The sequence below is a fragment of the Accipiter gentilis genome, chromosome 25 (genome assembly GCF_929443795.1).
Source record: "Accipiter gentilis chromosome 25, bAccGen1.1, whole genome shotgun sequence".
Lineage (NCBI taxonomy): Eukaryota > Metazoa > Chordata > Aves > Accipitriformes > Accipitridae > Astur > Astur gentilis.
Window position 1 is genome coordinate 13,719,869 of NC_064904.1, and position 23,824 is coordinate 13,743,692.

The following is a 23,824-nucleotide window of genomic DNA, read 5'->3' on the forward strand; positions in this document are numbered from 1 at the left end:
CGATGATCTTGAAGGTCTTTTCCAACCTAAATGATTCTATGATTCTATGAATTTATGAGAGGTCCTGCTTCAAATGTAACAATAAAATAGCCAAACAATAGAGATGTATTCATGTCTTAACTATGCGAGATATTACTGAGGTGGGAATGTCTTTCTTTTTAATGCATGTATACCTTCTTTTGCATGTCAAATCACAGTTGTAGGCTTGTTTGGCTGGAGACTGTACATGTTTAGCTGAACAGCCCACTCTTTCAGATGTTAAAAAGTAAGTAGCAGTAACCAAGGAAACCTACCACAGTTAAAAAGAACAACCGGAGCATCTCAAACTAAGTATGCAGGTGGGGTCAGAATCAGCCTGTTCACAAAATGCCTATGTTCTGCAGGTTTGTGTCTGTGGGCATCTTAGCTATTCCTGCAGTCAGACCCTTGGGTAATACCTTGTTGACCTGGTTGCTTTTCTGCTAACCTTCACCTTTCCCAAAGCTGACAGTAGCCTATTTGGAGGAAGATTTTATTGCTGCTTCTTTTCTCTACTGCTCTTCCCTTAACTATTTCATTCATCTTTTAAAAATATCATAGTGATTATTGCTCTGTGGTCATTGCTTTCTCAGAGCTCGATTTTAATTGACTTGATTCTGTCATCTTTGCAACAGACTCCTACATTCAGTACTGTCTAGGTGGATTCCTACCTGTGGGCCTAAGTAAATGGACACTGCTTGAGAAACATTTTATGTGAAGGCTGCTTTGCAGGCAGATGTGAGCTGCTGTTAGAATGGGATGTCCTTTATTACATATATTACCTTTTTCTGGACTCCAATTTTTCCATCTTTTTCCTCAGTCCTGGTATATGCCATTGTTGTCTGATGTGATGATTTTAGGTCTATTGAACAATGACTTTTATACTTAGGGGAACTTCAGGAAAATGCTGCAAAATCCAAATAAATGATACGTGCCTAACACTTACGTGAACAGTCTCTTCAGAGATAATTAGCATTCTCTTTAGAATAACTGCCAGCAGTTCTCTTTAGAATATTTAAGCCTACTGCAAAGATATAGAAATGAAGAACATCTCAAGCTACAGATGGTTAGACAACCAAGTACACTTCCTTTACAACCCAGTTTCTAAATGTTTTTCTGTGTCTGCTTTCCCTGTACCAAGCAGAATACGGAGAAGGAAAATATAGGATGAGAAAACTACTATAACAAATCATGTCTGCACAGGCAAATCTATAAAACTCAGGGCTGTAATGAGTGAAATGTCTCCATTACCACTGTATTTAGAAACTGTGCTGTCATTAAGCAGCCACTTCAGCAAATAGTGGGGTATACTCAAACCTTTTACAAATTTAAGCAGGGATTTTCAGAATAAGAACATGCTAACAGCACTATCAGTAACTCGCAGTACTCGAGTTATTATTCATATGGTGAGTTTATTGTGGTTTAAGAATACAGACAGTGTTTTAATAATACATGTGAAGGCTGTCACATATGCACTCTAGTTTTTGTTATGCTCTTGAGAGAAGCATTAATGTAAACAGAGAAGCAAATAATTATATACATCTTCTTTCCCAGAAAATCTTCGAAGCAATTCCACCAGTGTGGCAGATCATTCTGTGCATTTAACTATCCAGTAAATATATACATTAAAATTTATTTATCCACATTTTAATAATTATTCTTTGTCAGCATGTTTTATTTTGGTATCTTAAAAATGAGAGTTAGTTGTATGGTTTTTGGTCTTGAATTTATTCTGTTGGTTTTTTAAAAATTCTTTTAAGGCTAAATATGACCCACCACAATAATCAAAAAATGAGAAGAGAGGAAGAGGTAAAGTGTTAGTCTCTCTACACTAGTATTTTGTTTTTATTTGGCATTTTAAAATGTTTGTGGAATATACATATCACCTTAGCTGAAATAAGAAAAATATTTTAATAAGAAAGCAAAAGTAGATCAGAAAGGTCCAAAATCTAAACAGGTAAGTATAGTTCTCATAGTACTAGTTTATACTCCATTCTGGAAATAATCTATAATCTAAACATAACTGGTGTGGTTTTGAGAAGCCTATTTAACAAGTCTTTTTGCTGTCATTGAGCCTTTCAATGGTTTACTTTCATGGTTCAGGTATCTTTTCAGACTTTGCTAAAACCATGGGCTCCTCTGTACGTGTAGTAATTGTTGCCTTTGGGGCAGATTTGAAGAAACTGGTATTTTTGTTAGTGCACAATATAGCACATCCATGTACCTGAAAATTAATGTGGTAAATTCTGTTCAACTGTTTTAATGAATATCAGCTTTGGGTTTTGTTTAATTTTCAGTTACTAGAAAATTAAGAAAACATTTTTTTCTGTACATGTAGATGATTTTATTTTCACTGAGGGTTGAGAAAAGACAATCTTCATTTGGTTGTCTCTCCAGGAATATTAGATTGACTATCTTTTTCCTCCTCCAACAAGATTAGTTCAGTTCTTGCTGAAGATGTCACGATAGTTCGAGAAACTGGAACATTAGATGAGGCCCCATCAATTTCAACTTTTTCACTCTCTGTTGTTTCTTTAGGTGATAAGCTTTCTTGTGCATCAAAAAATACATCAGGTTTATCTGATGGGCTATCTTCATCTGAGATTCTTCCCTCTTTATGAGTCATCTCTTCTTTGTCAACAGCCTTAGCCTTTTTGGAAGGAGATGTGAAACCAAGCTTGGGAAATCTAAACCATCCAGTTTTTTCAGTTTGCTTAGAAGAATCATTATCTGATGTGTCAGCAGGTTTCACATCTTCTGGAACTGATTTTTTTACTTCTGTTTTTGAATCTGTGCTTGTTTCATCACCAGAAGATGAAAAGCCAATACTTGGAAGCCAAAATTTGAATCTTCCAGGAGATCTTTTACTATCAGTCTTTTCTTTTTCACTGGTTATGTCTTTTTCTTCATCTTCTAGTGCTTCAGCTACATCCTCATCTTTAGAGAGAGGACCTGCAGTTTTTCCCTCTGGTGACTTATCAGGAAGACTTTCTTCAAGTTTACTGGAAGGCTTTACTTCAACAGCATATGGTTTTAACTTTGGCAAAGTTACTCCTCCACTAGATTCTTCAGTCTCGCTGTGTGGTTTGTCAGATAGTTTAAGCTCAGCACTGCCAGTTCTCTGTGCTGCTACTCCGAAGCTTTCATCAGCACATTTAGGTTTGCTCACTGATACACCTTCTGTGGAAGATGGCTGCTCGACTAGCACTTCTAAGTTGCTGTGTGATTCAGGCAACTTCACCTTGAGCAATGAGAATCCCAAAGTTGCAGTTTTGACTTCTGATGAGAGAATCTCTGATTCTTTCAGGATTTCAGTAGTGTAAATCTCACACCTTTCAATAGCAACATGTTCAGGTTCTACTTTCTCACTCACTTCTTGGCCCTCTACATACGACCAATGAATGTCTTGCCCTGCATTTGAAAAGGAGGACTCTACGGTAGTAGTCATCTGTGCTGTTTTAATGTCAGGTTCAGTCAGTGTTAGAATTTTGCTTTTTGCTTTTTGAATACCACCCTCTGGAGCCTCTGGTGTTTCTTCAGGGATAGCAGAGCTTGCTTGCAGTTGCACTACTTCAATATCAGTACTAGAGCCCTTTGGATCTGTTACCACTTTTGACACTGAAACATCAGCTTCAATTGGGAGAGCTCTGAAAGTGAATCTTGGTATTTTTAGTTTGGGAATTTTTATATTTACTTCTGGGCCACCTTGTGATTTGTCCACTGTTTCCACTGCTATTCTGGCAGGTGCTTCCATATGATCTGGAGCTGGACTTTTCAGGCCAATAGATTCTTCTGATTTTTGAAACTGCATTTCTGCTGTGCCTATTTCAGTTTTACATACTGAATCACCTTCTGACTTTGGCAAATTGATATCATCTTCAAAATCCTTCACTTCTGAATGCAAAACTCCAAACTTTGGAATCTTAAACTTGTATGTTTTAATTTTACTTGTTTCTGCTCTATCTTCTACTTGCACTTCCACCCCTGCAGACATGTCCTTTTCAACACTTTTCACTTGAAATTTCATTTCAGGATCTACTCTAGCAATTTTAACATCCATCTTCACTCTTGGAACTTCTACCTTTAGATCTTCCAGCTTAGCTGTAACATAAGCACCATCTTCTGATCTCTTTGTTGTTGACGATTCACATGTAGGCCTTTTAAATTGGCTTCCTTCAATGTCTTTTCCTATAGTTTTCATCTCATCTTTTTTCTTTCCTTTTTTAATTACTGCCTCTTGATTTTGGATATCTAGCTGTTCCTTTGGAAGACTAACATCTATTTTGTCCTGTGTTGCATCCAGAGTAATTTCAGCTAATGATGGTTTACATCCTACTCCTGAAGTCTCTAACTTAGTGGAACTTTCTACCTTTTGGACCTCTATATCCTGTGATTTGACTTTACACTCTTGAAGGGTCAGAGTAGGAAACCTCTTCATTAAACTGTTGTCTTGGTCAATTTCTGAAGCGCTTAGGAATTCTGTTGAAGATACTGTGAATTCTGAAGTATGCATTTTTTGTCCTTCAGCACCGCGCTTAACTATGTCTGCATAAGTTTCAGGTTTTGGAATATTCACTCTACTATCTGTTATTTCTGTGGATAATGAAATATCTCCTTCCATCTTTGACAAGCTAACATCAGAAGTCTTCACAGAATCTCCTAATTTTGGAATCCCTTCTTTTCCAATAGTAATCTCAGCAACTGCATGTGGTAATGAGAAGGTAGTTTCAGGAATACTTGTTTCAGTTTGTACTTTGACGGAGGGAATGCCTGCCTGAGCTTTTTCTGTACTTCTTTCAGTATCAGCATCACCTTTTTTTTCCTTTAAGGATGTACTGCCAAATGCAGGTATTCTGAATTTTGGCATTTTAAACCATCCCTGATGTTCTTCAGTCTGAATGTCTTCAGCTTTTATTTCATGTTCTTCTTTTAATTTGATTTCTTTCTCCTCAAGGCTCTCAATAGCTCCCTCTGTCATTGGTTTAGACACTGCCTGGGGGCTTATGTCTACCTTTGGAGCTTCAATGCCAGCTATCAGAACTTGGGGTGTTTTTATCTTACAAACACCTACTCCAGAATCCGACATATCAGATGTAAGTTCTGATGTTGGAACTCTCACAGCAATGTCAGCAATTTCATTTGTCATTTTTATCTGGGGTAGCTCAGCTTCTATTTTTGGAGAGCTGATCTCTGTCTCTGGGCCCTTCCCTTTTGTTAGGGAGATTCCGAACTTCGGCTTTTGGAATTTGGGCATTTTAATTTTCCCTTCAGGACCTTCCAATTTAATCTTTCTTCCATCCACCACTGAAGATCTTTCTATTACTGTTTCAGGGCTCCTCAGTTCAGTTGAAGCTTCTCCTCTGGGGAACTTAATACTTGTTTTCTGCATGGTATCTTCACTGATTGAACTCGATTTTAGGACAGCCTGTTGAAAACTCCCCTCTGAGGGAGGCAGAGCAGCATCGATCTTTGCTGAGCTGACTCCCATTTCAGTCTGGGAGGCTCCAGTTTCTGTTTTTGAAAACTCCAGAGCAGGGATCTTGACATCAGCCAGTTTTATGCTTATTTGTGCCCCCTCTTCTGTCCTTTTGGAATGACTTCTTTCTATGTCAGGTATCTGTATTGAATCATCACCCTCTCTTTCTGTGTTAGGAATAGTAGCATCAGCTTCAACTTTTGGTGAGTGAATCTGAGATTTGGGAACCTTTATCTTGGAGAGTGAAATTTTAGGCATGACAAATTGAGGCTTTTTAATTGGACTTTTTTGTTCAACTTTTCCCGCAGATATTTCCAGATCAAGGTCTGGCCCAGGACCTTGATCATCAGCTTCCGTTCCTCTCACTTCTGTGTCTATTCTGCTTGACACTACAGCAAGTTTATGATCTTCCAAATTGGCTCCAGAATCCGGCTTAACACTTGCTTCCTTCTTCGGTGACCAGCTGAAGGATGGAAGTTTGAATTTTGGCATTTTGAAATGACCTTCTTTCCCTTCGCCATCTCCATCTTGTTTTATTTCCCCTTTGATTTTTAGTGCTGCATCTGAATCCTGAATATCGCTGTCTGTTTTTGGAACAGAAATGTCAGCTGGTGGGAGATGAACATCAGCCTCTGATGCCTTATTGTCAGCTTTGGTCATTTTGACTTTAGGGCTGTAAGTTTCTGTTCCTGTACCACATTCTACCTCCAAATTTGGTGCTTCAACCGCAATGTCATCTATTTCTACCATTGCTTTTAGTTGGGGAACCTTGACTTCTGATTTGGTATGACTGACCTCCTTTTCTGACCCTTTCCCTTTAGAATGTGTAATTCCAAACTTTGGCATTTGGAATTTAGACATTTTTGTTTTCCCTTCAGGACCTTCAATTTTTATTTCTACATCACCCGCAACAATTTCACTTGATGTTCTTTCAACACTTGTGTCAGGACTCTTCATGTCAAGTGAGCCATCAGTTTTCATCTTAATATCTGAGGTGGAGAGGCTGGCATTAGCAGCAGCTGATTTCAATGTCAGGTCACCTTCTTCACCTGTAGGAAGTACGACCTCACCTGTAGGCATGCTAATATCCATCTCTATTTTGGGAGCTTTGACTTCTGGTTTGGAAAATTCCAAACTTGGGACTGTAACTTTGGGCATTTTTATACCCATTCCTGCCCCTTCTCCACTACTCCCTTTCTCAGATTTCTGGACAGAAACACCTTTTTCTTGTTTGGGACCACAAACATCAGTTTCCATTATGGGCAGAGAGACCTGGACTTTTTGACCCTTAATTTTAGGGAATGAGATCTTTGGCATGATAAATTGGGACTTCTTGTTTCTGCCCTTTTCACCATCTTTTTCTGTTGATGTATCAAAGTCCGCATGAAGGTATTGATTCTCAGGGGTAGGAAATGTTAATTCAGATGCTGTGTCTCCAGATAAAGTAGACAGAGTGGGTTCTTCCAGTTGTCCCTCAACATCAGAAGGAATAATAGCTTCCTTCTTTGGTGACCAACTAAATGAAGGCAGTTTGAATTTTGACGTTTTAAATTTGTTTTCTTTCTCCTCAGTGTCCCTCTCTCCTGAAACTACTTCCTGTTCTGCCTTGCACTCTGAATCTAGGCCATGGATTTCCACTTCTAATTTTGGCTTGGTAACTTCCATTGATGGGAGACTGACATCCAACATTGGTGCATCCAAAACAACTTCAGGTGAGGGCTTGTACAGCTTTACACCTAATTCGGCATCAGAGATCTGAGTTAGTTTTTCAATATCAATATCTGTCATATCAGATGTTATCCTTCCCCTGTAAATTTCAGGTTCCACTTTAGAACCAACATCACTTTCTGATGGTTTTCCCTTAGACCAAGATATTCCGAATTTTGGTTTTCGTAGTTTAGGAATTTTAACTGTAACCTCTGTGTCACACATAGATATTTCAGCAGCTGCTGTTTTCCCACCTGCCTTCAGACTTCTTTGCTCCAAAGAACCATCTTCATTTAACATTTCAAAATCTGTTACTAAAAGATTGTCATCAGCAAGTGATGATATTTTTGATTGGGGGTCTGAAATATTCATTTGATATTTAGTAAGAGTAATATCCGCTTTTGGTAATGGGGAATCCTGTTCAATTTTAGAAGACCCAATATCAATGCTGGAGAAACCCAAGCTAGGAATTCTGAATTTACTAATTTTAGAGCCAATATCTCCCTTGCTGTCAGGAAGATTAGATCCGACACTGCCTGAAAGAACAGCAGGAGGTTCCTCTGTTACAGAATGGGAAAGAGATTCTGACACAGAAATGTCACCTCTGGACTTACTCTGTGCCTGAGGTAGTGAACTTTTGGAAAGGGAAACCTTAGGCATTCTAAACAGAGAACTTCTAGCTTTACCCATATCATCTCCTTTTGCAGAGGAGGAATCTATGACAACATCAAAAGTGGGCGCTTGGATCTCGGCCCCGGGCAGGGTCACGTCGACTTCGGCGGTTGCCGAGGGCACCGTCACCTGGGGCTCCTTGAGGCTGACGTCCACATCAGCGGCCACGGTGCCCTTGGCTTCTCTGCTGCTGGACCAGCCAAAGGAAGGCATGCCGAACTTGGGCATCTTGAACTTGCCGTCCTTGGTCTTTGCGGCCTCCTTCTCTGGGCCTTTTGCTTCCCCTTCGAGGGCGAGGGCCGCCTCGGGCGCCTGCAGGTCGACGCTGGCCTTTGGAAGGGTGACGTCGACGGACGGCAGGCTGATGTCCACCTTGGGAGCTTTGATGTCGGCTTTGGGCATTTTGAGGGAGGGCTTCTCCAGCTTCCAGCCGGCCCCTTCGGTTTTGGCGCCGGGGACGTCGGCTTTGAGGCCCAGCGCGGGGCCCTCCCCTGTGGCCGTCACGGTGGCGGAGGGGAGGTCGACCTCTGCGGTGGGCAGGCTGACCTCGCCTTCCAGCCCTTCCGCCTTGGGGGGCGACACTCCGAATTTGGGCTTGTCGAACTTGGGCATCTTAAGCTTCCCTTTCAGGCCCGCGGCTTCCAGGTCGGCCCCGCCGAGCGAGGCTTCGGCAGAGGGCACTTTGAGGTCTACCTCGGGCGCCTGGATCTCGAGGGAGCCTTCGACGGAGGGCAGCTTGATGTCGGGGGCGGCGATGCTGACGTCGCCGGCGCCGGCCTTGAGGTCTGCCTCTGGGAGGCTGGCGTCGACTTTGTGCAGGCTGACGTCTGCGTCCAGTTTGGGGGCCTTGACGGTCGGCTTGGAGAAGACCACGCTGGGCACCTTGACTTTCGGCATGTGTATTTTCATGCCGCCGCCCTCGACTTTGCCGGCAGCCACCTCCAGGCCGCCTTCGGCGTCGGGGCCCTGCAGGGCGAGTTCGCCCTCCTGGACTTCAGCCTGGGCTTTGGGCAGCGAGACCTCGGCCTTTGGCAGGCCGACCTGCACGTGGGGAGCTTTGACTTTGGGCAGCTTGACGCTGGGCATCTTGACGTCGGGCATCCTGAAGCGAGCTTTCTCGCCGTCTCCTCCGGCGGCCGTCTCGACGGTCACCTCCACGCCGGGCGCTTGGATCTCGGCCCCGGGCAGGGTCACGTCGACTTCGGCGGTTGCCGAGGGCACCGTCACCTGGGGCTCCTTGAGGCTGACGTCCACATCAGCGGCCACGGTGCCCTTGGCTTCTCTGCTGCTGGACCAGCCAAAGGAAGGCATGCCGAACTTGGGCATCTTGAACTTGCCGTCCTTGGTCTTTGCGGCCTCCTTCTCTGGGCCTTTTGCTTCCCCTTCGAGGGCGAGGGCCGCCTCGGGCGCCTGCAGGTCGACGCTGGCCTTTGGAAGGGTGACGTCGACGGACGGCAGGCTGATGTCCACCTTGGGAGCTTTGATGTCGGCTTTGGGCATTTTGAGGGAGGGCTTCTCCAGCTTCCAGCCGGCCCCTTCGGTTTTGGCGCCGGGGACGTCGGCTTTGAGGCCCAGCGCGGGGCCCTCCCCTGTGGCCGTCACGGTGGCGGAGGGGAGGTCGACCTCTGCGGTGGGCAGGCTGACCTCGCCTTCCAGCCCTTCCGCCTTGGGGGGCGACACTCCGAATTTGGGCTTGTCGAACTTGGGCATCTTAAGCTTCCCTTTCAGGCCCGCGGCTTCCAGGTCGGCCCCGCCGAGCGAGGCTTCGGCAGAGGGCACTTTGAGGTCTACCTCGGGCGCCTGGATCTCGAGGGAGCCTTCGACGGAGGGCAGCTTGATGTCGGGGGCGGCGATGCTGACGTCGCCGGCGCCGGCCTTGAGGTCTGCCTCTGGGAGGCTGGCGTCGACTTTGTGCAGGCTGACGTCTGCGTCCAGTTTGGGGGCCTTGACGGTCGGCTTGGAGAAGACCACGCTGGGCACCTTGACTTTCGGCATGTGTATTTTCATGCCGCCGCCCTCGACTTTGCCGGCAGCCACCTCCAGGCCGCCTTCGGCGTCGGGGCCCTGCAGGGCGAGTTCGCCCTCCTGGACTTCAGCCTGGGCTTTGGGCAGCGAGACCTCGGCCTTTGGCAGGCCGACCTGCACGTGGGGAGCTTTGACTTTGGGCAGCTTGACGCTGGGCATCTTGACGTCGGGCATCCTGAAGCGAGCTTTCTCGCCGTCTCCTCCGGCGGCCGTCTCGACGGTCACCTCCACGCCGGGCGCTTGGATCTCGGCCCCGGGCAGGGTCACGTCGACTTCGGCGGTTGCCGAGGGCACCGTCACCTGGGGCTCCTTGAGGCTGACGTCCACATCAGCGGCCACGGTGCCCTTGGCTTCTCTGCTGCTGGACCAGCCAAAGGAAGGCATGCCGAACTTGGGCATCTTGAACTTGCCGTCCTTGGTCTTTGCGGCCTCCTTCTCTGGGCCTTTTGCTTCCCCTTCGAGGGCGAGGGCCGCCTCGGGCGCCTGCAGGTCGACGCTGGCCTTTGGAAGGGTGACGTCGACGGACGGCAGGCTGATGTCCACCTTGGGAGCTTTGATGTCGGCTTTGGGCATTTTGAGGGAGGGCTTCTCCAGCTTCCAGCCGGCCCCTTCGGTTTTGGCGCCGGGGACGTCGGCTTTGAGGCCCAGCGCGGGGCCCTCCCCTGTGGCCGTCACGGTGGCGGAGGGGAGGTCGACCTCTGCGGTGGGCAGGCTGACCTCGCCTTCCAGCCCTTCCGCCTTGGGGGGCGACACTCCGAATTTGGGCTTGTCGAACTTGGGCATCTTAAGCTTCCCTTTCAGGCCCGCGGCTTCCAGGTCGGCCCCGCCGAGCGAGGCTTCGGCAGAGGGCACTTTGAGGTCTACCTCGGGCGCCTGGATCTCGAGGGAGCCTTCGACGGAGGGCAGCTTGATGTCGGGGGCGGCGATGCTGACGTCGCCGGCGCCGGCCTTGAGGTCTGCCTCTGGGAGGCTGGCGTCGACTTTGTGCAGGCTGACGTCTGCGTCCAGTTTGGGGGCCTTGACGGTCGGCTTGGAGAAGACCACGCTGGGCACCTTGACTTTCGGCATGTGTATTTTCATGCCGCCGCCCTCGACTTTGCCGGCAGCCACCTCCAGGCCGCCTTCGGCGTCGGGGCCCTGCAGGGCGAGTTCGCCCTCCTGGACTTCAGCCTGGGCTTTGGGCAGCGAGACCTCGGCCTTTGGCAGGCCGACCTGCACGTGGGGAGCTTTGACTTTGGGCAGCTTGACGCTGGGCATCTTGACGTCGGGCATCCTGAAGCGAGCTTTCTCGCCGTCTCCTCCGGCGGCCGTCTCGACGGTCACCTCCACGCCGGGCGCTTGGATCTCGGCCCCGGGCAGGGTCACGTCGACTTCGGCGGTTGCCGAGGGCACCGTCACCTGGGGCTCCTTGAGGCTGACGTCCACATCAGCGGCCACGGTGCCCTTGGCTTCTCTGCTGCTGGACCAGCCAAAGGAAGGCATGCCGAACTTGGGCATCTTGAACTTGCCGTCCTTGGTCTTTGCGGCCTCCTTCTCTGGGCCTTTTGCTTCCCCTTCGAGGGCGAGGGCCGCCTCGGGCGCCTGCAGGTCGACGCTGGCCTTTGGAAGGGTGACGTCGACGGACGGCAGGCTGATGTCCACCTTGGGAGCTTTGATGTCGGCTTTGGGCATTTTGAGGGAGGGCTTCTCCAGCTTCCAGCCGGCCCCTTCGGTTTTGGCGCCGGGGACGTCGGCTTTGAGGCCCAGCGCGGGGCCCTCCCCTGTGGCCGTCACGGTGGCGGAGGGGAGGTCGACCTCTGCGGTGGGCAGGCTGACCTCGCCTTCCAGCCCTTCCGCCTTGGGGGGCGACACTCCGAATTTGGGCTTGTCGAACTTGGGCATCTTAAGCTTCCCTTTCAGGCCCGCGGCTTCCAGGTCGGCCCCGCCGAGCGAGGCTTCGGCAGAGGGCACTTTGAGGTCTACCTCGGGCGCCTGGATCTCGAGGGAGCCTTCGACGGAGGGCAGCTTGATGTCGGGGGCGGCGATGCTGACGTCGCCGGCGCCGGCCTTGAGGTCTGCCTCTGGGAGGCTGGCGTCGACTTTGTGCAGGCTGACGTCTGCGTCCAGTTTGGGGGCCTTGACGGTCGGCTTGGAGAAGACCACGCTGGGCACCTTGACTTTCGGCATGTGTATTTTCATGCCGCCGCCCTCGACTTTGCCGGCAGCCACCTCCAGGCCGCCTTCGGCGTCGGGGCCCTGCAGGGCGAGTTCGCCCTCCTGGACTTCAGCCTGGGCTTTGGGCAGCGAGACCTCGGCCTTTGGCAGGCCGACCTGCACGTGGGGAGCTTTGACTTTGGGCAGCTTGACGCTGGGCATCTTGACGTCGGGCATCCTGAAGCGAGCTTTCTCGCCGTCTCCTCCGGCGGCCGTCTCGACGGTCACCTCCACGCCGGGCGCTTGGATCTCGGCCCCGGGCAGGGTCACGTCGACTTCGGCGGTTGCCGAGGGCACCGTCACCTGGGGCTCCTTGAGGCTGACGTCCACATCAGCGGCCACGGTGCCCTTGGCTTCTCTGCTGCTGGACCAGCCAAAGGAAGGCATGCCGAACTTGGGCATCTTGAACTTGCCGTCCTTGGTCTTTGCGGCCTCCTTCTCTGGGCCTTTTGCTTCCCCTTCGAGGGCGAGGGCCGCCTCGGGCGCCTGCAGGTCGACGCTGGCCTTTGGAAGGGTGACGTCGACGGACGGCAGGCTGATGTCCACCTTGGGAGCTTTGATGTCGGCTTTGGGCATTTTGAGGGAGGGCTTCTCCAGCTTCCAGCCGGCCCCTTCGGTTTTGGCGCCGGGGACGTCGGCTTTGAGGCCCAGCGCGGGGCCCTCCCCTGTGGCCGTCACGGTGGCGGAGGGGAGGTCGACCTCTGCGGTGGGCAGGCTGACCTCGCCTTCCAGCCCTTCCGCCTTGGGGGGCGACACTCCGAATTTGGGCTTGTCGAACTTGGGCATCTTAAGCTTCCCTTTCAGGCCCGCGGCTTCCAGGTCGGCCCCGCCGAGCGAGGCTTCGGCAGAGGGCACTTTGAGGTCTACCTCGGGCGCCTGGATCTCGAGGGAGCCTTCGACGGAGGGCAGCTTGATGTCGGGGGCGGCGATGCTGACGTCGCCGGCGCCGGCCTTGAGGTCTGCCTCTGGGAGGCTGGCGTCGACTTTGTGCAGGCTGACGTCTGCGTCCAGTTTGGGGGCCTTGACGGTCGGCTTGGAGAAGACCACGCTGGGCACCTTGACTTTCGGCATGTGTATTTTCATGCCGCCGCCCTCGACTTTGCCGGCAGCCACCTCCAGGCCGCCTTCGGCGTCGGGGCCCTGCAGGGCGAGTTCGCCCTCCTGGACTTCAGCCTGGGCTTTGGGCAGCGAGACCTCGGCCTTTGGCAGGCCGACCTGCACGTGGGGAGCTTTGACTTTGGGCAGCTTGACGCTGGGCATCTTGACGTCGGGCATCCTGAAGCGAGCTTTCTCGCCGTCTCCTCCGGCGGCCGTCTCGACGGTCACCTCCACGCCGGGCGCTTGGATCTCGGCCCCGGGCAGGGTCACGTCGACTTCGGCGGTTGCCGAGGGCACCGTCACCTGGGGCTCCTTGAGGCTGACGTCCACATCAGCGGCCACGGTGCCCTTGGCTTCTCTGCTGCTGGACCAGCCAAAGGAAGGCATGCCGAACTTGGGCATCTTGAACTTGCCGTCCTTGGTCTTTGCGGCCTCCTTCTCTGGGCCTTTTGCTTCCCCTTCGAGGGCGAGGGCCGCCTCGGGCGCCTGCAGGTCGACGCTGGCCTTTGGAAGGGTGACGTCGACGGACGGCAGGCTGATGTCCACCTTGGGAGCTTTGATGTCGGCTTTGGGCATTTTGAGGGAGGGCTTCTCCAGCTTCCAGCCGGCCCCTTCGGTTTTGGCGCCGGGGACGTCGGCTTTGAGGCCCAGCGCGGGGCCCTCCCCTGTGGCCGTCACGGTGGCGGAGGGGAGGTCGACCTCTGCGGTGGGCAGGCTGACCTCGCCTTCCAGCCCTTCCGCCTTGGGGGGCGACACTCCGAATTTGGGCTTGTCGAACTTGGGCATCTTAAGCTTCCCTTTCAGGCCCGCGGCTTCCAGGTCGGCCCCGCCGAGCGAGGCTTCGGCAGAGGGCACTTTGAGGTCTACCTCGGGCGCCTGGATCTCGAGGGAGCCTTCGACGGAGGGCAGCTTGATGTCGGGGGCGGCGATGCTGACGTCGCCGGCGCCGGCCTTGAGGTCTGCCTCTGGGAGGCTGGCGTCGACTTTGTGCAGGCGGACGTCTGCGTCCAGTTTGGGGGCCTTGACGGTCGGCTTGGAGAAGACCACGCTGGGCACCTTGACTTTCGGCATGTGTATTTTCATGCCGCCGCCCTCGACTTTGCCGGCAGCCACCTCCAGGCCGCCTTCGGCGTCGGGGCCCTGCAGGGCGAGTTCGCCCTCCTGGACTTCAGCCTGGGCTTTGGGCAGCGAGACCTCGGCCTTTGGCAGGCCGACCTGCACGTGGGGAGCTTTGACTTTGGGCAGCTTGACGCTGGGCATCTTGACGTCGGGCATCTTGAAGCGAGCTTTCTCGCCGTCTCCTCCGGCGGCCGTCTCGACGGTCACCTCCACGCCGGGCGCTTGGATCTCGGCCCCGGGCAGGGTCACGTCGACTTCGGCGGTTGCCGAGGGCACCGTCACCTGGGGCTCCTTGAGGCTGACGTCCACATCAGCGGCCACGGTGCCCTTGGCTTCTCTGCTGCTGGACCAGCCAAAGGAAGGCATGCCGAACTTGGGCATCTTGAACTTGCCGTCCTTGGTCTTTGCGGCCTCCTTCTCTGGGCCTTTTGCTTCCCCTTCGAGGGCGAGGGCCGCCTCGGGCGCCTGCAGGTCGACGCTGGCCTTTGGAAGGGTGACGTCGACGGACGGCAGGCTGATGTCCACCTTGGGAGCTTTGATGTCGGCTTTGGGCATTTTGAGGGAGGGCTTCTCCAGCTTCCAGCCGGCCCCTTCGGTTTTGGCGCCGGGGACGTCGGCTTTGAGGCCCAGCGCGGGGCCCTCCCCTGTGGCCGTCACGGTGGCGGAGGGGAGGTCGACCTCTGCGGTGGGCAGGCTGACCTCGCCTTCCAGCCCTTCCGCCTTGGGGGGCGACACTCCGAATTTGGGCTTGTCGAACTTGGGCATCTTAAGCTTCCCTTTCAGGCCCGCGGCTTCCAGGTCGGCCCCGCCGAGCGAGGCTTCGGCAGAGGGCACTTTGAGGTCTACCTCGGGCGCCTGGATCTCGAGGGAGCCTTCGACGGAGGGCAGCTTGATGTCGGGGGCGGCGATGCTGACGTCGCCGGCGCCGGCCTTGAGGTCTGCCTCTGGGAGGCTGGCGTCGACTTTGTGCAGGCTGACGTCTGCGTCCAGTTTGGGGGCCTTGACGGTCGGCTTGGAGAAGACCACGCTGGGCACCTTGACTTTCGGCATGTGTATTTTCATGCCGCCGCCCTCGACTTTGCCGGCAGCCACCTCCAGGCCGCCTTCGGCGTCGGGGCCCTGCAGGGCGAGTTCGCCCTCCTGGACTTCAGCCTGGGCTTTGGGCAGCGAGACCTCGGCCTTTGGCAGGCCGACCTGCACGTGGGGAGCTTTGACTTTGGGCAGCTTGACGCTGGGCATCTTGACGTCGGGCATCCTGAAGCGAGCTTTCTCGCCGTCTCCTCCGGCGGCCGTCTCGACGGTCACCTCCACGCCGGGCGCTTGGATCTCGGCCCCGGGCAGGGTCACGTCGACTTCGGCGGTTGCCGAGGGCACCGTCACCTGGGGCTCCTTGAGGCTGACGTCCACATCAGCGGCCACGGTGCCCTTGGCTTCTCTGCTGCTGGACCAGCCAAAGGAAGGCATGCCGAACTTGGGCATCTTGAACTTGCCGTCCTTGGTCTTTGCGGCCTCCTTCTCTGGGCCTTTTGCTTCCCCTTCGAGGGCGAGGGCCGCCTCGGGCGCCTGCAGGTCGACGCTGGCCTTTGGAAGGGTGACGTCGACGGACGGCAGGCTGATGTCCACCTTGGGAGCTTTGATGTCGGCTTTGGGCATTTTGAGGGAGGGCTTCTCCAGCTTCCAGCCGGCCCCTTCGGTTTTGGCGCCGGGGACGTCGGCTTTGAGGCCCAGCGCGGGGCCCTCCCCTGTGGCCGTCACGGTGGCGGAGGGGAGGTCGACCTCTGCGGTGGGCAGGCTGACCTCGCCTTCCAGCCCTTCCGCCTTGGGGGGCGACACTCCGAATTTGGGCTTGTCGAACTTGGGCATCTTAAGCTTCCCTTTCAGGCCCGCGGCTTCCAGGTCGGCCCCGCCGAGCGAGGCTTCGGCAGAGGGCACTTTGAGGTCTACCTCGGGCGCCTGGATCTCGAGGGAGCCTTCGACGGAGGGCAGCTTGATGTCGGGGGCGGCGATGCTGACGTCGCCGGCGCCGGCCTTGAGGTCTGCCTCTGGGAGGCTGGCATCGACTTTGTGCAGGCTGACGTCTGCGTCCAGTTTGGGGGCCTTGACGGTCGGCTTGGAGAAGACCACGCTGGGCACCTTGACTTTCGGCATGTGTATTTTCATGCCGCCGCCCTCGACTTTGCCGGCAGCCACCTCCAGGCCGCCTTCGGCGTCGGGGCCCTGCAGGGCGAGTTCGCCCTCCTGGACTTCAGCCTGGGCTTTGGGCAGCGAGACCTCGGCCTTTGGCAGGCCGACCTGCACGTGGGGAGCTTTGACTTTGGGCAGCTTGACGCTGGGCATCTTGACGTCGGGCATCTTGAAGCGAGCTTTCTCGCCGTCTCCTCCGGCGGCCGTCTCGACGGTCACCTCCACGCCGGGCGCTTGGATCTCGGCCCCGGGCAGGGTCACGTCGACTTCGGCGGTTGCCGAGGGCACCGTCACCTGGGGCTCCTTGAGGCTGACGTCCACATCAGCGGCCACGGTGCCCTTGGCTTCTCTGCTGCTGGACCAGCCAAAGGAAGGCATGCCGAACTTGGGCATCTTGAACTTGCCGTCCTTGGTCTTTGCGGCCTCCTTCTCTGGGCCTTTTGCTTCCCCTTCGAGGGCGAGGGCCGCCTCGGGCGCCTGCAGGTCGACGCTGGCCTTTGGAAGGGTGACGTCGACGGACGGCAGGCTGATGTCCACCTTGGGAGCTTTGATGTCGGCTTTGGGCATTTTGAGGGAGGGCTTCTCCAGCTTCCAGCCGGCCCCTTCGGTTTTGGCGCCGGGGACGTCGGCTTTGAGGCCCAGCGCGGGGCCCTCCCCTGTGGCCGTCACGGTGGCGGAGGGGAGGTCGACCTCTGCGGTGGGCAGGCTGACCTCGCCTTCCAGCCCTTCCGCCTTGGGGGGCGACACTCCGAATTTGGGCTTGTCGAACTTGGGCATCTTAAGCTTCCCTTTCAGGCCCGCGGCTTCCAGGTCGGCCCCGCCGAGCGAGGCTTCGGCAGAGGGCACTTTGAGGTCTACCTCGGGCGCCTGGATCTCGAGGGAGCCTTCGACGGAGGGCAGCTTGATGTCGGGGGCGGCGATGCTGACGTCGCCGGCGCCGGCCTTGAGGTCTGCCTCTGGGAGGCTGGCGTCGACTTTGTGCAGGCGGACGTCTGCGTCCAGTTTGGGGGCCTTGACGGTCGGCTTGGAGAAGACCACGCTGGGCACCTTGACTTTCGGCATGTGTATTTTCATGCCGCCGCCCTCGACTTTGCCGGCAGCCACCTCCAGGCCGCCTTCGGCGTCGGGGCCCTGCAGGGCGAGTTCGCCCTCCTGGACTTCAGCCTGGGCTTTGGGCAGCGAGACCTCGGCCTTTGGCAGGCCGACCTGCACGTGGGGAGCTTTGACTTTGGGCAGCTTGACGCTGGGCATCTTGACGTCGGGCATCCTGAAGCGAGCTTTCTCGCCGTCTCCTCCGGCGGCCGTCTCGACGGTCACCTCCACGCCGGGCGCTTGGATCTCGGCCCCGGGCAGGGTCACGTCGACTTCGGCGGTTGCCGAGGGCACCGTCACCTGGGGCTCCTTGAGGCTGACGTCCACATCAGCGGCCACGGTGCCCTTGGCTTCTCTGCTGCTGGACCAGCCAAAGGAAGGCATGCCGAACTTGGGCATCTTGAACTTGCCGTCCTTGGTCTTTGCGGCCTCCTTCTCTGGGCCTTTTGCTTCCCCTTCGAGGGCGAGGGCCGCCTCGGGCGCCTGCAGGTCGACGCTGGCCTTTGGAAGGGTGACGTCGACGGACGGCAGGCTGATGTCCACCTTGGGAGCTTTGATGTCGGCTTTGGGCATTTTGAGGGAGGGCTTCTCCAGCTTCCAGCCGGCCCCTTCGGTTTTGGCGCCGGGGACGTCGGCTTTGAGGCCCAGCGCGGGGCCCTCCCCTGTGGCCGTCACGGTGGCGGAGGGGAGGTCGACCTCTGCGGTGGGCAGGCTGACCTCGCCTTCCAGCCCTTCCGCCTTGGGGGGCGACACTCCGAATTTGGGCTTGTCGAACTTGGGCATCTTAAGCTTCCCTTTCAGGCCCGCGGCTTCCAGGTCGGCCCCGCCGAGCGAGGCTTCGGCAGAGGGCACTTTGAGGTCTACCTCGGGCGCCTGGATCTCGAGGGAGCCTTCGACGGAGGGCAGCTTGATGTCGGGGGCGGCGATGCTGACGTCGCCGGCGCCGGCCTTGAGGTCTGCCTCTGGGAGGCTGGCGTCGACTTTGTGCAGGCTGACGTCTGCGTCCAGTTTGGGGGCCTTGACGGTCGGCTTGGAGAAGACCACGCTGGGCACCTTGACTTTCGGCATGTGTATTTTCATGCCGCCGCCCTCGACTTTGCCGGCAGCCACCTCCAGGCCGCCTTCGGCGTCGGGGCCCTGCAGGGCGAGTTCGCCCTCCTGGACTTCAGCCTGGGCTTTGGGCAGCGAGACCTCGGCCTTTGGCAGGCCGACCTGCACGTGGGGAGCTTTGACTTTGGGCAGCTTGACGCTGGGCATCTTGACGTCGGGCATCCTGAAGCGAGCTTTCTCGCCGTCTCCTCCGGCGGCCGTCTCGACGGTCACCTCCACGCCGGGCGCTTGGATCTCGGCCCCGGGCAGGGTCACGTCGACTTCGGCGGTTGCCGAGGGCACCGTCACCTGGGGCTCCTTGAGGCTGACGTCCACATCAGCGGCCACGGTGCCCTTGGCTTCTCTGCTGCTGGACCAGCCAAAGGAAGGCATGCCGAACTTGGGCATCTTGAACTTGCCGTCCTTGGTCTTTGCGGCCTCCTTCTCTGGGCCTTTTGCTTCCCCTTCGAGGGCGAGGGCCGCCTCGGGCGCCTGCAGGTCGACGCTGGCCTTTGGAAGGGTGACGTCGACGGACGGCAGGCTGATGTCCACCTTGGGAGCTTTGATGTCGGCTTTGGGCATTTTGAGGGAGGGCTTCTCCAGCTTCCAGCCGGCCCCTTCGGTTTTGGCGCCGGGGACGTCGGCTTTGAGGCCCAGCGCGGGGCCCTCCCCTGTGGCCGTCACGGTGGCGGAGGGGAGGTCGACCTCTGCGGTGGGCAGGCTGACCTCGCCTTCCAGCCCTTCCGCCTTGGGGGGCGACACTCCGAATTTGGGCTTGTCGAACTTGGGCATCTTAAGCTTCCCTTTCAGGCCCGCGGCTTCCAGGTCGGCCCCGCCGAGCGAGGCTTCGGCAGAGGGCACTTTGAGGTCTACCTCGGGCGCCTGGATCTCGAGGGAGCCTTCGACGGAGGGCAGCTTGATGTCGGGGGCGGCGATGCTGACGTCGCCGGCGCCGGCCTTGAGGTCTGCCTCTGGGAGGCTGGCGTCGACTTTGTGCAGGCTGACGTCTGCGTCCAGTTTGGGGGCCTTGACGGTCGGCTTGGAGAAGACCACGCTGGGCACCTTGACTTTCGGCATGTGTATTTTCATGCCGCCGCCCTCGACTTTGCCGGCAGCCACCTCCAGGCCGCCTTCGGCGTCGGGGCCCTGCAGGGCGAGTTCGCCCTCCTGGACTTCAGCCTGGGCTTTGGGCAGCGAGACCTCGGCCTTTGGCAGGCCGACCTGCACGTGGGGAGCTTTGACTTTGGGCAGCTTGACGCTGGGCATCTTGACGTCGGGCATCCTGAAGCGAGCTTTCTCGCCGTCTCCTCCGGCGGCCGTCTCGACGGTCACCTCCACGCCGGGCGCTTGGATCTCGGCCCCGGGCAGGGTCACGTCGACTTCGGCGGTTGCCGAGGGCACCGTCACCTGGGGCTCCTTGAGGCTGACGTCCACATCAGCGGCCACGGTGCCCTTGGCTTCTCTGCTGCTGGACCAGCCAAAGGAAGGCATGCCGAACTTGGGCATCTTGAACTTGCCGTCCTTGGTCTTTGCGGCCTCCTTCTCTGGGCCTTTTGCTTCCCCTTCGAGGGCGAGGGCCGCCTCGGGCGCCTGCAGGTCGACGCTGGCCTTTGGAAGGGTGACGTCGACGGACGGCAGGCTGATGTCCACCTTGGGAGCTTTGATGTCGGCTTTGGGCATTTTGAGGGAGGGCTTCTCCAGCTTCCAGCCGGCCCCTTCGGTTTTGGCGCCGGGGACGTCGGCTTTGAGGCCCAGCGCGGGGCCCTCCCCTGTGGCCGTCACGGTGGCGGAGGGGAGGTCGACCTCTGCGGTGGGCAGGCTGACCTCGCCTTCCAGCCCTTCCGCCTTGGGGGGCGACACTCCGAATTTGGGCTTGTCGAACTTGGGCATCTTAAGCTTCCCTTTCAGGCCCGCGGCTTCCAGGTCGGCCCCGCCGAGCGAGGCTTCGGCAGAGGGCACTTTGAGGTCTACCTCGGGCGCCTGGATCTCGAGGGAGCCTTCGACGGAGGGCAGCTTGATGTCGGGGGCGGCGATGCTGACGTCGCCGGCGCCGGCCTTGAGGTCTGCCTCTGGGAGGCTGGCGTCGACTTTGTGCAGGCTGACGTCTGCGTCCAGTTTGGGGGCCTTGACGGTCGGCTTGGAGAAGACCACGCTGGGCACCTTGACTTTCGGCATGTGTATTTTCATGCCGCCGCCCTCGACTTTGCCGGCAGCCACCTCCAGGCCGCCTTCGGCGTCGGGGCCCTGCAGGGCGAGTTCGCCCTCCTGGACTTCAGCCTGGGCTTTGGGCAGCGAGACCTCGGCCTTTGGCAGGCCGACCTGCACGTGGGGAGCTTTGACTTTGGGCAGCTTGACGCTGGGCATCTTGACGTCGGGCATCCTGAAGCGAGCTTTCTCGCCGTCTCCTCCGGCGGCCGTCTCGACGGTCACCTCCACGCCGGGCGCTTGGATCTCGGCCCCGGGCAGGGTCACGTCGACTTCGGCGGTTGCCGAGGGCACCGTCACCTGGGGCTCCTTGAGGCTGACGTCCACATCAGCGGCCACGGTGCCCTTGGCTTCTCTGCTGCTGGACCAGCCAAAGGAAGGCATGCCGAACTTGGGCATCTTGAACTTGCCGTCCTTGGTCTTTGCGGCCTCCTTCTCTGGGCCTTTTGCTTCCCCTTCGAGGGCGAGGGCCGCCTCGGGCGCCTGCAGGTCGACGCTGGCCTTTGGAAGGGTGACGTCGACGGACGGCAGGCTGATGTCCACCTTGGGAGCTTTGATGTCGGCTTTGGGCATTTTGAGGGAGGGCTTCTCCAGCTTCCAGCCGGCCCCTTCGGTTTTGGCGCTGGGGACGTCGGCTTTGAGGCCCAGCGCGGGGCCCTCCCCTGTGGCCGTCACGGTGGCGGAGGGGAGGTCGACCTCTGCGGTGGGCAGGCTGACCTCGCCTTCCAGCCCTTCCGCCTTGGGGGGCGACACTCCGAATTTGGGCTTGTCGAACTTGGGCATCTTAAGCTTCCCTTTCAGGCCCGCGGCTTCCAGGTCGGCCCCGCCGAGCGAGGCTTCGGCAGAGGGCACTTTGAGGTCTACCTCGGGCGCCTGGATCTCGAGGGAGCCTTCGACGGAGGGCAGCTTGATGTCGGGGGCGGCGATGCTGACGTCGCCGGCGCCGGCCTTGAGGTCTGCCTCTGGGAGGCTGGCGTCGACTTTGTGCAGGCTGACGTCTGCGTCCAGTTTGGGGGCCTTGACGGTCGGCTTGGAGAAGACCACGCTGGGCACCTTGACTTTCGGCATGTGTATTTTCATGCCGCCGCCCTCGACTTTGCCGGCAGCCACCTCCAGGCCGCCTTCGGCGTCGGGGCCCTGCAGGGCGAGTTCGCCCTCCTGGACTTCAGCCTGGGCTTTGGGCAGCGAGACCTCGGCCTTTGGCAGGCCGACCTGCACGTGGGGAGCTTTGACTTTGGGCAGCTTGACGCTGGGCATCTTGACGTCGGGCATCCTGAAGCGAGCTTTCTCGCCGTCTCCTCCGGCGGCCGTCTCGACGGTCACCTCCACGCCGGGCGCTTGGATCTCGGCCCCGGGCAGGGTCACGTCGACTTCGGCGGTTGCCGAGGGCACCGTCACCTGGGGCTCCTTGAGGCTGACGTCCACATCAGCGGCCACGGTGCCCTTGGCTTCTCTGCTGCTGGACCAGCCAAAGGAAGGCATGCCGAACTTGGGCATCTTGAACTTGCCGTCCTTGGTCTTTGCGGCCTCCTTCTCTGGGCCTTTTGCTTCCCCTTCGAGGGCGAGGGCCGCCTCGGGCGCCTGCAGGTCGACGCTGGCCTTTGGAAGGGTGACGTCGACGGACGGCAGGCTGATGTCCACCTTGGGAGCTTTGATGTCGGCTTTGGGCATTTTGAGGGAGGGCTTCTCCAGCTTCCAGCCGGCCCCTTCGGTTTTGGCGCCGGGGACGTCGGCTTTGAGGCCCAGCGCGGGGCCCTCCCCTGTGGCCGTCACGGTGGCGGAGGGGAGGTCGACCTCTGCGGTGGGCAGGCTGACCTCGCCTTCCAGCCCTTCCGCCTTGGGGGGCGACACTCCGAATTTGGGCTTGTCGAACTTGGGCATCTTAAGCTTCCCTTTCAGGCCCGCGGCTTCCAGGTCGGCCCCGCCGAGCGAGGCTTCGGCAGAGGGCACTTTGAGGTCTACCTCGGGCGCCTGGATCTCGAGGGAGCCTTCGACGGAGGGCAGCTTGATGTCGGGGGCGGCGATGCTGACGTCGCCGGCGCCGGCCTTGAGGTCTGCCTCTGGGAGGCTGGCGTCGACTTTGTGCAGGCGGACGTCTGCGTCCAGTTTGGGGGCCTTGACGGTCGGCTTGGAGAAGACCACGCTGGGCACCTTGACTTTCAGCATGTGTATTTTCATGCCGCCGCCCTCGACTTTGCCGGCAGCCACCTCCAGGCCGCCTTCGGCGTCGGGGCCCTGCAGGGCGAGTTCGCCCTCCTGGACTTCAGCCTGGGCTTTGGGCAGCGAGACCTCGGCCTTTGGCAGGCCGACCTGCACGTGGGGAGCTTTGACTTTGGGCAGCTTGACGCTGGGCATCTTGACGTCGGGCATCCTGAAGCGAGCTTTCTCGCCGTCTCCTCCGGCGGCCGTCTCGACGGTCACCTCCACGCCGGGCGCTTGGATCTCGGCCCCGGGCAGGGTCACGTCGACTTCGGCGGTTGCCGAGGGCACCGTCACCTGGGGCTCCTTGAGGCTGACGTCCACATCAGCGGCCACGGTGCCCTTGGCTTCTCTGCTGCTGGACCAGCCAAAGGAAGGCATGCCGAACTTGGGCATCTTGAACTTGCCGTCCTTGGTCTTTGCGGCCTCCTTCTCTGGGCCTTTTGCTTCCCCTTCGAGGGCGAGGGCCGCCTCGGGCGCCTGCAGGTCGACGCTGGCCTTTGGAAGGGTGACGTCGACGGACGGCAGGCTGATGTCCACCTTGGGAGCTTTGATGTCGGCTTTGGGCATTTTGAGGGAGGGCTTCTCCAGCTTCCAGCCGGCCCCTTCGGTTTTGGCGCCGGGGACGTCGGCTTTGAGGCCCAGCGCGGGGCCCTCCCCTGTGGCCGTCACGGTGGCGGAGGGGAGGTCGACCTCTGCGGTGGGCAGGCTGACCTCGCCTTCCAGCCCTTCCGCCTTGGGGGGCGA

At 57.2% G+C, this 23,824-nt stretch overlaps 1 protein-coding gene across 1 annotated transcript in view; it reads right to left on the reverse strand.

Annotated features, from left to right (window-relative positions):
• Positions 1-1,357: 1,357 nt before the first annotated feature.
• AHNAK2 (AHNAK nucleoprotein 2) overlaps positions 1,358-23,824 on the reverse strand; it is a 71,674-nt gene continuing 49,207 nt past the window's right edge. The window contains exon 9 of the mRNA XM_049828309.1: positions 1,358-21,931. Coding sequence (XP_049684266.1) covers positions 2,396-21,931 — 19,536 coding nt within the window. The 3' untranslated portion in view covers positions 1,358-2,395. The remainder of the gene's footprint in view (positions 21,932-23,824) is intronic.